The following is a 12,761-nucleotide window of genomic DNA, read 5'->3' on the forward strand; positions in this document are numbered from 1 at the left end:
ACACCCCCTATATTTAGGGGGCTATATGTACTGAATTGACCCAGCTATCCCCCACAGGGGCTGCACTCTCTTGACCCACCTATCTCCACCAGGGGCTGCACTCCCTTGACCCAGCTATCCCCTCCAGGGGCTGCACTCCCTTGACCCAGCTATCCCCCCAGGGGCTGCACTCCCTTGACCCAGCTATCCCCCTCAGCCCCAAAAGTGCACTCAGTTGACCCAGCCATCTAGGCGTCTTATACTACTCCCCTAGATTACAAGAAAAGATTAAAAATCGCAAATAAAGAAGTTTCTTCTCTGTGATAAAAAAATATTGATTATACACATATACATGTACGTGATCAGCGAAACAAGTGTGAGTAGAGATAACTTCAACCAACAAATGTCACATATTGATTTTGACAATGCAGCATCCTAAAATGTTGTTTTTATCAAAGATATGATAAAGCAGTAATTATAAAGGCTTACAGAAATGGTCACCAGCTGAGATAACTGGCATCAGGACATAGCTCCGAGGTTCCTCGCTGCAAAACATCTAATATGCCATTTAATGATTCTTAATCTATGGAAGGGAATTACCGCCAAAAGTCTATGTATCTTGCTTTTATTCTTATTCTGCCTACTTCTTTATGCTTTGTTATTGTTGTAATTATATGTCGCTTTATTGTTTTCGTATTCGTCTTTATTACATTTCACTTTGACTTTTATCCTTCTTCATTTTGCCCTTATTTCTATGTTGCTTTATTCTTGTAAATTCATTTTACTTTCTTTTAAATTGATTCAGTTTCTTAAATGATTATCTCTATTACGAACGTGAATTCAATCACACAAAGAATGAAGCATATTCAATGAAGACGAATACAAGTTGTCAAAATTTAGTGCCGCATTATAACGCTAGGTGGCAGGGGTGTTCGCTACGAGTGTTGGTAAAACTAGGTAAGCAAACCCGGGCCGGGGTTATTCGAGATTTTTCAATTTTCTGCCTTAATACTTTATCAATCGAACTTAAATTTTCAAATGATGTTTGTTATAAGTTCAGGTATGTACCCGATAATGCCACTCCCTCGGAAGATGGTAATATTTCCCCTGGAAGACTGTCTACATAGTGATGCTTCCTTCGGAAGATTATACAATGAGACTTCCCCCGGGGAAGTTTCAATATATAGCTAGTCTTCCGTGGGAAATCTCGCTGTATATAGCAATTCGTCCCCCTTCATAGCAACCCCTCCCCCGAATAGTTTTTTTTAAAATCGTAAAACAACGTTTATATACTAACGTTTTCAGTTTTTGAAGAAAAGTTATCCGTCCTATATGAATAATTTTTTTAATGATATCATTTTAATAGTGGTTAATAATTAAATCATTTTAAACATTTAGTTAAACATAGATAATTTTCACGAGTATTAATGGATAATGACTTCCCCCCCCCTGGACGCAGCCCCCCCCCCCCCTCACCCCACCCCCGGGTGCAGTCGCCCGCGTGGCACTGTGGTTACGGCGTCTGCTCTAGAGTCACGAAACACAGTAGTAAGGAGTCGATCAATACGTCGTGGGTTCGAATCATAGTCCCACTATGGGACGTGGAGTTCGGTCCTTCGGATGAGATCTAGACTGTATTATCCGAGGTCCCGTATCGCAGTAGGTGCTGGCCCGAAAAAAGATCCCTCACTGCTCAATGGCTATAAATGCCGGGTATATAGGACAAATTTGCAGCTCTCCACCGGCAAGAGGTGGCTTCTCCATTTGAGTTAAAAATTCTCCAATTTAAAGGGACGTTATACAATGTACAATCACACCCCCAAGTCTCAATATATATACTGACTTCCGTCTGAACGACCTCCTATGGGGTAAGTTTCACCACATGCGCGGATCTAGAGGGGGGTCGGGGGTCAGCCCTCCCCCCCTCCCCTGGAATTTACAAGGTTAAGAAATGTATATATACTAAAGCAAGAAAAAAATTACCTTGGAATCCCCCACCCGGTAAACATGAATATGTGTGAAATGGGTATAAAAAGTGAAGGATTTGAGGCAATAGAAGTCATGGACTACCCCACTCCTCGAAATAGGTTTTTGACGTTTGGGTGAGTTTAGGTTTTTGTTTTTGTTTTTTTTTGTTTTGTTTTGTTTTGTTTTTTTTTTTTGGTTGTCAAGAAATTTGTGGGTTGGATTTTTTTTTTTTGACTGGGGTGGAACCCCCCCCCCCCCCCCTAGAAAAAAATTTCTGGATCCGCGCCAGCACCGGTAGAGGGGAGGGTGGCCACGAAACATTTTCCTAAACGTAACAGACTTTTTACTACTGGCAAAGTTCAGCGAAAGGCTTGTTGCCGCCATCCCTTACACTTTTTGTTGCAGCACTAATAGTCAATTTATATTTTAAAAGTCATGTACTTAGTGAGTAATATATGGTACTGAAAAAAGTTTACGAAATCCCCCCCCCCCCCCCCCCCCCCCCCACTCACCACCACCAAATAGAATTTTCAAGTTTTAAGATTTTTTTTAGCTCTCCTGGCTGATGTAAAATACGGTGCGTACTAAAGATATTTCTTTTCTTTATTGAAAAGTACTATTTCAACATAAAATAATATAGCAGAAAAGAAGACCGGGGAGTTTCTAGTATGCCTGGGGTGTAGCCTGGTTCCGACTTCGCCTACCCATAACGCTCCTCACTCCTTTGCAAAGCCCCTTCCCTAGAATCACACGCATGAGCAGTTACTATTTGTCGTGAAATAAAGTTCAATTCAGTGGAAGGTCCTAAAAAACAATTCAATTTATAAGGGGTAACTAGTATCAAAATATTTAACATTTTTATGTCAATTAAACTTGAATTCAATTATCCAACAAATAACTTTAATAAAGTTATATTATTTTCAGGCGAGAGAACAGTGACGTAGCATCGTTTTTAAAAATTCAAGCTAACTGGCTGAAAACAACTTGACAAGCAAAAAAAAACAAAAACAAAAACAAAAACAAAATACATAGGCGTCGGAACCGGGGAGGGGGAGGGGGGCTTAGCCCCCACTTTTCTTTCCAAAGATAGACTTAGAACAGACATTGAACATTGCTGCGTAAGTTTAGCCCCCCCCCTTTCCATGGACACGATGCAGTATAGGTTTAAAAGGCGTGTCCAGTATAGGTTTAAAATGGGGAAAGTGGTGGTGTTTTGAAAAAAAAAAATTGGCACTGAGGTTCAAACCACCCCCCCCCCCCTCCACGAAATTGGATTTTTGTGTTTGGACAGTGGACATTTCTTTTTTTTTTTGGCTTGTCAAGTTTTTTTTTTGAAGTTCTAAAAAAAATTTCTTACACTTTGCCCCCCCCCCCCGGGCCCCAACTTTCACTTTGTCCGACGCCATTGAAATCCTATTTCGGGGCGGGGTGGGTTTTGGGTTAGATTCAGCTTCTTCTATAGTATCAAATTTAATAAATTTTTCCCTACTATACTACATTAACCTTATTTGACCCTTACCCTTACAAAAAGTGGGTCGGCCCTTCAATGAACATATTCAGCAAATTATATAAAGTTATGTCTGAAATAAGAGGCCGCTATTCCTGTCTGCCCAGAGAAAATAAATATGGAGTTTCCATCATTGGATCAGTTCAGAAGTTCGATTGATACAGTATTAAGGCAGAAAATTGAAAAATCTCGAATAACCCCGGCCCGGGTTTGCTTACCTAGTTTTACCAACACTCGTAGCGAACACCCCTGCCACCTAGCGTTATAATGCGGCACTAAATTTTGACAACTTGTATTCGTCTTCATTGAATATGCTTCATTCTTTGTGTGATTGAATTCACGTTCGTAATAGAGATAATCATTTAAGAAACTGAATCAATTTAAAAGAAAGTAAAATGAATTTACAAGAATAAAGCAACATAGAAGTAAGGGCAAAATGAAGAAGGATAAAAGTCAAAGTGAAATGTAATAAAGACGAATATGAAAACAATAAAGCGACATACAATTACAACAATAACAAAGCATAAAGAAGTAGGCAGAATAAGAATAAAAGCAAGATACATAGACTTTTGGCGGTAATTCCCTTCCATATTAATCCATGCCTTATTTTTACAGAACAAATCATTTGTCGAAAACCGTATTGCCAAGGGTGCCTTAAAGCAAATAACCAAGATAACAATCAATATTATAGGAAAATTATTCCTTTATTTTTAAAAAATAAAAAACAAAATTTCATTGAAGATGTTTACGATGAATATTCAGATGATAGGACGATGATCATGTCGGCCCTTGTTTTGCCGATGTATGAACTACGCAGTCAACTTGCAATCGGTTTAATCACGCACTGGTGTGTATCAAAGATTGTCTGTTCCGGTATCTCTCAGACAAATTACATAATGAGCAAATAAATGGATATATTGCGAGTGATAATTAAAAATTTACCTGAAACTCGGCAGGGAAAAGCCATTCGGAACTTCTCGGAGAAAGAGGTAAGAAAACTTAGTAAAGATTCATTTACATTTCCAAAGTGATAAATCAAGTAACATGTGTATACAGATCAACAATAGTAAATTAAAAAAAAATGTGCCAAAAACTGAGTTTAAAAAAAATATATTTTCTTTTATATATGTATACATGTATATATAAGACTTTTCTAGAACGAATGTCGTATTTCACCTTGAATGTCATTCACATAATTCTTGCAAGAAAACAAATCGATATCCCACTCGCGGTAATTCCGATCTGTCTGATTTATACATAAAGTGAATGAAATGATGGGAAACACAAGGAGACAGAGAAAGATTATTCTGTTCGGAATAGTGTTTGTCGATAGTTTACTTCTTCTCGCGAGATGCTCCTCTTATATTGATGATGTAGTGTCAAATTTTGTGATAATGGCATGAAAACTTGTCTGTATGGTTGTGCGCTTTTGATCCTAATCAACGACAAAATTCTAGCCCCTTGCAAAATGCAATTTTAGCGAAAAAAATATTTTGTAGTCATTTCAAAAAGGGTTGGATTTATGGCCATATCTCCTTGAAAAGTGCAAGTTGTCCGGACATCCGAGTTTTGGTTGCATCCGCACTGAACACTAGCTATTGTACAATTGTACTTTTAAAACATCAAATATAGATGTGTTGAATGGAGCTATAATTTGACTGGGTAAGTAAATTCAACTATTTCTCCTGGTCAAAATTTCTTTGGTTATCTGCTTTATATATTTAATAGTTTAATAAAAGGGTAATATTTTAGCTTGGAATTTTCCCATAATTTTATGCTTTGTGTGACTTTGATAATATAATTCCTATACTTGTAAATAACATTCCCAATAGTTTATATATTACATTTACTTTGTGGACATAAATATTCAAAAGCTTACACGATACAATAATTATACAGAAACATATAATCCTTTAGTCTTGGTAAAGAAGAATCAGTCGGGATGGACAACTCTGAACAAGACTCGACAACAGTCCAAAACAAGAGTGCAGTCAACACAGATTCGGATCATAATGAGGATTCTATGGACTCGACACCAACGCGGAAAAACGCGGACCGAAAGAGTTTAGTGATAACGACCAGGAATGATTCTACAAAGGGATCTGAACATCCCAGTGTCAAGTACATTCGGCGCAGAGAATCTGGTCAAAGTTCTGTCATTCGAAGTAGAAAGAGTCTTAGAGACTCCAACCCTAACCAGAGTCCAGGAAGTGAATCCAGGCATCCAAGTTTTAGGCGCATGCGCAGTTCCAGTCTTAGTTACCCTCATCATGATTCTACAGTGTCCGCATTTATCGAAGAGCTTAAGTTACCCCCTACTCTTAAAGCAGAAGAAGGCAAGTTTCTCCCTTCCATTATTGGATTACATGCAAACTATTTTTTTGCTTAATTTTTAAAATAAAAATCTTGTCCTTTTTCCAGTTCCATGGTGGACATCATGGAGGGTACGCTTCTCTGGTCTCTGCTTTATAGGGTTCTTTTTCCTTTACGCCCAAAGAGTCAACCTCAGCATTGCTATTGTCTGTATGGTTAGGGCAGAACTTGCAGCAGCTAACACGATATATCAATCAAACATTACAAACATTTCAATTTACGATATACTCACTGAAAACGTCACCAAGAGCAGTTTGATAGAAGGTCCACCCAGTGTGGCCAGAAAATGTCCAGTACCGCCTGCTTCTAAGACAGAGGTAGGATTTATTCTAATGAACATAATATTGAAATTCAAAACACTTCATACTACGTCTATTTCTTATGACATATAGCTTCCACAAGTATAGGATTTAGGTACGTGTTCTATACTCAAGATGTGACCATCACATGTCTTTTTGTTATTTATTTATAGGAAGGTGAGTTTACTTGGGACAAAGCTCTTCAAGGTGGAATTCTAGGAGCCTTCTTTTGGGGATACACAGTGATGCAGATTCCGTCAGGAGTTCTTTCGGAACGCTTTGGGTCTCGCCGTATTATTTTTGCAGGAATGACTTTGGTTTCTGTGTTGACTCTTCTGACCCCTGTCCTTGCTCGAGGAAGTCCTTACTTACTTATTATAACACGTGCCCTTATTGGAATAGGCGAAGTAAGCATAATTGTCTTCTCACCTTGTAGCTTCTTTTCTTACACTATACGAATAAATACGGGAAAAATGTCTTCTGTAGGCTACAATGTATCCAGGCGCACAAGTGTTTTGGGCAAAATGGTCGCCCCCACATGAACGAAGCAGGCTTGTAGCATTTGCATTCGGAGGTGAGCTTAAAAATGAAGAAAGTTTTTTTTTAACTTTGTAGGTTCTACACTAATAATAATACAATAATAAACGTTCTTTTCAGGGACCCAGCTTGGAAACGCTTTGGCATTTCCAATATCAAGTCTTCTTTGTGAATATGGTGGCTGGCCATCTATTTTCTATTTTCTAGGTAAGATATCAACCTTTTTCACAAAAAAGTTAAAAAGTAAAGTAATGTTTGTATGTAAGATGACTTTTCGAACACTCACAATAGTACTTGTACCTCTGTTATTCATGATATCAGGACCTCTTTTTATTTTTTTAATGATATTACTACAAGTCATCAATTCTGTTTTAGTGTAGGGTAGCTTTTTTTTCAAATGATGTAATCATATTCAATCACTAAAACTTTTCAAAGAAAACTATTTTAAGGAATTTTAAAATTCCGTTCTAGGATCCTGTTCGTTAGTTTGGTCGTTCTTGTGGGGATTCCTTGCCAGGGACAGCCCAGGGGAGATGCCAAATATAACAGACGTCGAGAAAAAATATATCGAACACTCGCTTGGAAATGACCACAATTCACAGCATGCTGGTTTAAGAAAAAAGGTTCGACTTGTTGTTTAGTTGTAGAATATCAATCCTAAGACTTAAAGAAGATAATTACCATGTAAACTCATTTTATGTAGGGTAAGCCCTGGAAATCCATTCTGACGTCACTTCCTGTTTGGGCTATTCTTGTGACCAATGCAGCAGGAAACTATGGTGCTTATATGCTTTTAACTCAGATGCCTACGTACCTGAAAGAAGTTCTTAAATTCGATATCAAATCTGTAAGAAACTTAATTACATACATTTAGCTAGAGATATATGCAGGGTTTTTTGGCATTTGCCATATGGCTTACATAACATTAATTATATCAGTTTCAATGCATTACGGATTCTAGCTGCAGAACTGTAGCTCTCTGGTTGAGAAAACTTACACAGAAAACCATAGAGCTACGTATACGGATTCATTACCGTTCCTTTCGACACAAAGCAGAAAATTTATTATTTTTTGAATCTATTCATTTGTGATCTGAGAATAGTAATGGCATGTTGTGTTTTGATTTCAGAATGGCATTTATTCTATGATACCGTACTTGGCATTCTGGGTGACGATCATTGTGGCCGGAATATTTGCAGACACACTTATTTCAAAGGATATTCTTAGCATTAAATGGACAAGAAAGCTTTTTTGTGCTATAGGTAAAAAAGGAGTTTCTACACTTTCATAAGTTGATATTAACAGGAAAATATTTATACAGGTGTACACTTTCAATGATGGTTATCATTTTTCGTTTAATAATAAAAGAGAGCAATAGATATTTATGGCGCGCCAAATTCACAAAAATGAGCTAATCATAGTTTCACAGTTGATAAACTAGGTTTATCGGTTGTAAACTATAGTTTACGGACTGTAAACTACAGTTAACAACGTTATCTATATTTTACATCTGTAAACAATTGTTAACGCGATAATCTATGTTACAGAACCGTAAACTATACTTAACACTGAAAACAATCATTTGCAATTGTAAAACATAGATTATCTGATAAATACAGTTTCACGATTTATAAACTATGGTTTACAACTCTTAACTATAGTTAACGATCTGATAAATATAGTTTCACGATTTGTGAAACTGTGATTAACAACTCTTAACGAAAGTTCACGATTGTAAATTATAGTTTACAGACGTGAATATATGTTTATCAACAAAATCTATTGTTAACGTTTAATTCGTACAGATAAACTTAGATTAGCACTCGTAATTATAGTTAACAACCGTTAAATATAGTTTTACAGATGAAGACTATAGTTAATGAATTGTTAACTATAGTTCACGGTTTGTAAACTATACTCTAAGTCACCTTTTCTTCGCGAGAACTTTATTTTCGCGTAATTTCGCGAGACAGCGAGCAGGCAAACATTTCATTCTCGCGTATAATAGTATTCATTAAGATTATATAGAGAAATTTTTAAAATTCGTGAAAATTATGTCTCGCTTATAAAGAGTCAATGACTATCTCGCGAAAATACGAGGGGTGATCAAAAAGTTCGCGAACTAATTGAATAACTTCCATAAAAGAAACAATATTTGGTTTCAATGTTGATTATATTTTAAATTAATCCTCTCCAATTTTAATGCACATCAACCACCGTTCTGCACATGCGCCAATCACGTGATATTGGCGGTCTGTCACAAAAGTTGAAAGATTTTTCTGAGTTTTATATTTCTTTCCATGTGAGTTAATTTTTATGACAAGAACAGTTCATTTGTCAGAAATGGTCAAATCTTGGCAACAGAATGAGTGGATAAGAATATCCTTTCCAAAAATAAGCATGGCGACCATTAAAACACAAATCTTCTGTCTCGGTAGAGACCTTTATTCAAGGTGGATAGAGAATGGGTGCCTCCTTTTTATCATATCTAATATGTTTAACATCTAAAGTAAACGATATCTTAGGTATTTAATAATTACGTTATTATTCAAATAATCAACTATATTTCAAAGTGTAAATTGGAGGTCTTTGATAGCAAATTGCTTAATTAAAAACACATATCTTTTCAAACTTGATTTCACTGGGCAAGATGACAAGTATCATTTTTAACCATCTGCCGTCCTTCTCTAAAACAATCAATCCAATCATTAATTGAATTTATAGGAACTCATTTATCTTGATAAACTGTGTACAAATTATTATATGATTCTACAAAGGGATTTCTAAGATACATGTATACAATAAATTGTACAGTCGTTTGTTTAACGAGTTCGACTGAGACAACCATTTTTCGTCACAAGTGACGTCATTTTCTCATTGTGACGTCACAAACAAGGAGAAAAACTTTATTAAGCATATGCTATTTATAGACCTTGTGTATGGCTATGTGTGTACCGAATTTCATTCTAATCTGAACGGTGGTTTTGTAGATATAGAGATAGTTCGCGAACTTTTTGATCACCCCTCGTAAGGTGTCGCGAAAATTTAGTGATCTACAGTAGTTTACAGTCGATAAACCTAGTTTATCAACTGTGAAACTATTTTTAGCTCATTTTTTGAATTTGGCATGGCATAGATAATACATGTATATGTAAGTAAAATTTTGTGTTCAATAACGTTTTCTTCATTCTGTAGGACAGTTCGTCCCAGCAGCCTTTCTGATTGGTTTAGGTTATATGACGTGTTTCCAACAAGAGTCTGCTATTGCCCTCCTAACGTTGTCTCTGGCATTTTGTGGATTCCAATTTCCGTCCGTTTTTGTCAACCATGGCGACATCGCCCCTAATTATGCGGGTACTATATTTGGGATCACCAACACTGGAGCTAGTATCCCGGGAATAATCGCACCATACGTGGTAGCATCTATAACTGTCAATGTAGGTTTTATTTCTTAAGCTTCGCCAAAGCTTGCCTGAAAATATCCTTTACTTTCCATAAACCAAAACACCATCAAAGTCATCATTTCGTAAGTTCTATGGTCGATACAATGACCTTGGCAGCAAATTTAATTTATCATTGAATGAAATGGTAGTACATTATTTATACACTGAACTGACAACAGATTTTTTCCGTTATTTCCCGATCATGACAAGGAGCACACGGCTGGTGTCACCAGTTGGCTGGGGATACTCACTCCTCCATGGCACCTGATCCCACCTCTGATGTTTTGGAGGTCCATGTTTGCTCTGCTCCTATTTTGTATTGTTTTATGGACTTTTGATCTTGAATACTTTTCGTTATCTCCTTATGTTTCATGTATGTGTAAAACGTTCAACCAATCATAATTATTGCAAAGGATGTTTGTTAGCAGACAAAGTAAATAGTACTTTGTTCTACAGGTCAATTGCAATGCAGCATGTCACTGAATTTATTGAACTCGCTGAAGTGTTAAATTTTCGCTTTAATAAACAGGACGTCTATTAAGATCTACTTTACAAAATATTTACAACAAAATGAAATGTAGTTTTGTTTCATCTTAACGTTTTAAAAAGTTGGACATTCAAAGTGATCAACTTTTGTCGTGTTTGATTGGTTTTAGTTATCTTGGAGAATAGAGTTGTTTATCTGTGGTTTTAATTACACGAACTGAAATTTAATTATCGTCAAATATCCTTCACTTTGATGGTGTTTGGTGACACGTAATCCAGGGTTGTATTTATGGGTCTCTCTAATGATTTCTGATGATCTTCTCGAGTAATCATATTTAATGGTCATATCTAACTCTTGTTTTGGATTATTAATTAAGTTCACTTCTGAGACTGCCAAATGAAGCGGCTATTTTATTTGTCTCTGATTAAAGACCAGTCGAATGATTTTTCTTCTTTCCAGAAAACACAAAAAGAGTGGCTTGTAGCTTTTTACATTGCTGCTGTTATCTACTGTTTGGGAGCCATTTTCTTTCTGATTTTCTCTGACGGAGAAATTCAAAACTGGGCCAAAGATGAGGATGAAATAGAGATGATTGAAGAAAAAGTGGAGGAACCACTACAAGACTTGGAGGAAGTTCCGGAGGATGACGACGTCTTTCAGAATGCCAATAAATAACATCTTAACACGTCTCTCTCGCCCTATATTGATGCAAAATTGCATGAAATCAGAGTACAAAATATTTACTGCTTTGCTTGATCGAGGAAATCATTATTAGTTAGATACCTGATAATGATTCATATATTACTAAAAGGAAGAGTGCTGACAACTGAAATACTGGTTGAGATAATCATTCCATTTCTCTCAAGTTGTAGAACTTAAGGATAGAATTGCTTGGAGACTCTTATGAGACACCTCGAATAAATATCGAGGTTCTCACGTTGAACCTCTTTGTTACTATATGGTAGTTTCTGCTTCGATGCAGAGTTACTGTAACACTAGTGAATAATTCTCAAAGCAAAGAAGGAAACAGTAAGGAAGAAGTGTCCTCGACGTCACAATCATAAATGTTATATTCATAGAGAGAGTTTGAAGTACGTATTCGAAACAATCGATTCAAAGTCTGTCGTGAATATTTTGCTTTCATGTACTAAATCCGTTGTAAGGATTTTATCCATGTTATTATCTTTAAATAGTGGCAAGCCGCCTTTTGGCACAATAGGAAAAAAATGTATTTCTTAGACATCACATGTTATATACCGGTAAAAATAATGTCATTTGTAAACAAATGATCTTTCAATCAGACTGCTTGGTCTACACCTCCCCTTTTTAGTGAAATTAGGCATATTTCAAAGGATAGCATATCTTTTGGATGAATTTTTATGAGACTCGCATGAATACGTCTTTGTAAAGACATCTATACTCTTTTCTCAGTAAAATATCTATGTTCATAGTACAATTTATATCCTCTAATTCAACTAACACCAATAAATATACTTTCAATGAAACATTTGTCAACGGGTGAAAAATTCGGTCTACCACTTCGGAAAAGTATTAAGGGAAGAAAACATGATTAAATGATAATGAATGTTTTCGTTTTCGATCTCAAATTTTCCTCATGCGCTAAAATTTTAATCTCGCAAAAATAATGATATCGTTATCGCATAACTTTGTTAAGTTTTAGCGAAGAGCAATCAAACATGTGTGGGTGCTTTAGTTAATATTTAATGTTGAATGTTGTCTGCTTTTGTCATCAATCAATTTTTGTGCCGAAAGTTATCCTTTAAAGTAAAATTTTATTTGTTTACTGTGTGTTTTTTAGTTATTTTACATGAAAGTGAATAGGAATTAATAAGCGAAGTGATGGATGGCATTAGAAGAGCTTGGTAAAAAACATATACATCATATTACGATGCTAATCGAATCCATGGCATGGGGCGCAAGGAATTTATCTGACATAAATTTCCTTTAGATTTTGACACAATTTATTAGCTATTTCCTCGGAGACTGAATTAATCTATTTTTATGGCAAACAGTCAATTTGTGTTTAATTGTTTAAAGGATGGCGTCTTTTGGAGTCTTGGCGTCTTTTGGAGTCTTGCCATATGTAAATATGTATAGTATATTTGAATGTACAATAAATATGTGTTTCAGGTTGTTATTCAAAGTTC

At 36.1% G+C, this 12,761-nt stretch overlaps 1 protein-coding gene across 4 annotated transcripts; it reads left to right on the plus strand.

Annotated features, from left to right (window-relative positions):
• Positions 1–4,269: 4,269 nt before the first annotated feature.
• Positions 4,270–12,397, plus strand: LOC134278549 (sialin-like). 4 transcript variants are annotated; one of them, XM_062760855.1, is made up of 11 exons: positions 4,270–4,443; positions 5,383–5,790; positions 5,876–6,144; positions 6,300–6,533; positions 6,613–6,700; positions 6,784–6,870; positions 7,135–7,286; positions 7,367–7,510; positions 7,793–7,925; positions 9,859–10,100; positions 11,053–12,397. In XM_062760855.1, the coding sequence occupies exons 2-11, from the start codon at positions 5,397–5,399 to the stop codon at positions 11,266–11,268; spliced, it is 1,959 nt and encodes a 652-aa protein (XP_062616839.1). In that variant the 5' UTR covers positions 4,270–4,443; positions 5,383–5,396; the 3' UTR covers positions 11,269–12,397. The 4 variants fall into 4 exon arrangements, with proteins under 4 accessions (XP_062616839.1, XP_062616836.1, XP_062616837.1 ...); XM_062760852.1 differs by having other exon boundaries at positions 4,271–4,443; positions 5,372–5,790; XM_062760853.1 differs by lacking the exon at positions 4,270–4,443 and adding an exon at positions 5,024–5,116 and having other exon boundaries at positions 5,372–5,790.
• The last annotated feature ends 364 nt before the right edge of the window (positions 12,398–12,761 follow it).

This window comes from Saccostrea cucullata, unplaced genomic scaffold, assembly GCF_032062105.1.
Source record: "Saccostrea cucullata isolate Sc308-1 unplaced genomic scaffold, CSIRO_AGI_Scuc_v1 ctg6278, whole genome shotgun sequence".
Lineage (NCBI taxonomy): Eukaryota > Metazoa > Mollusca > Bivalvia > Ostreida > Ostreidae > Saccostrea > Saccostrea cuccullata.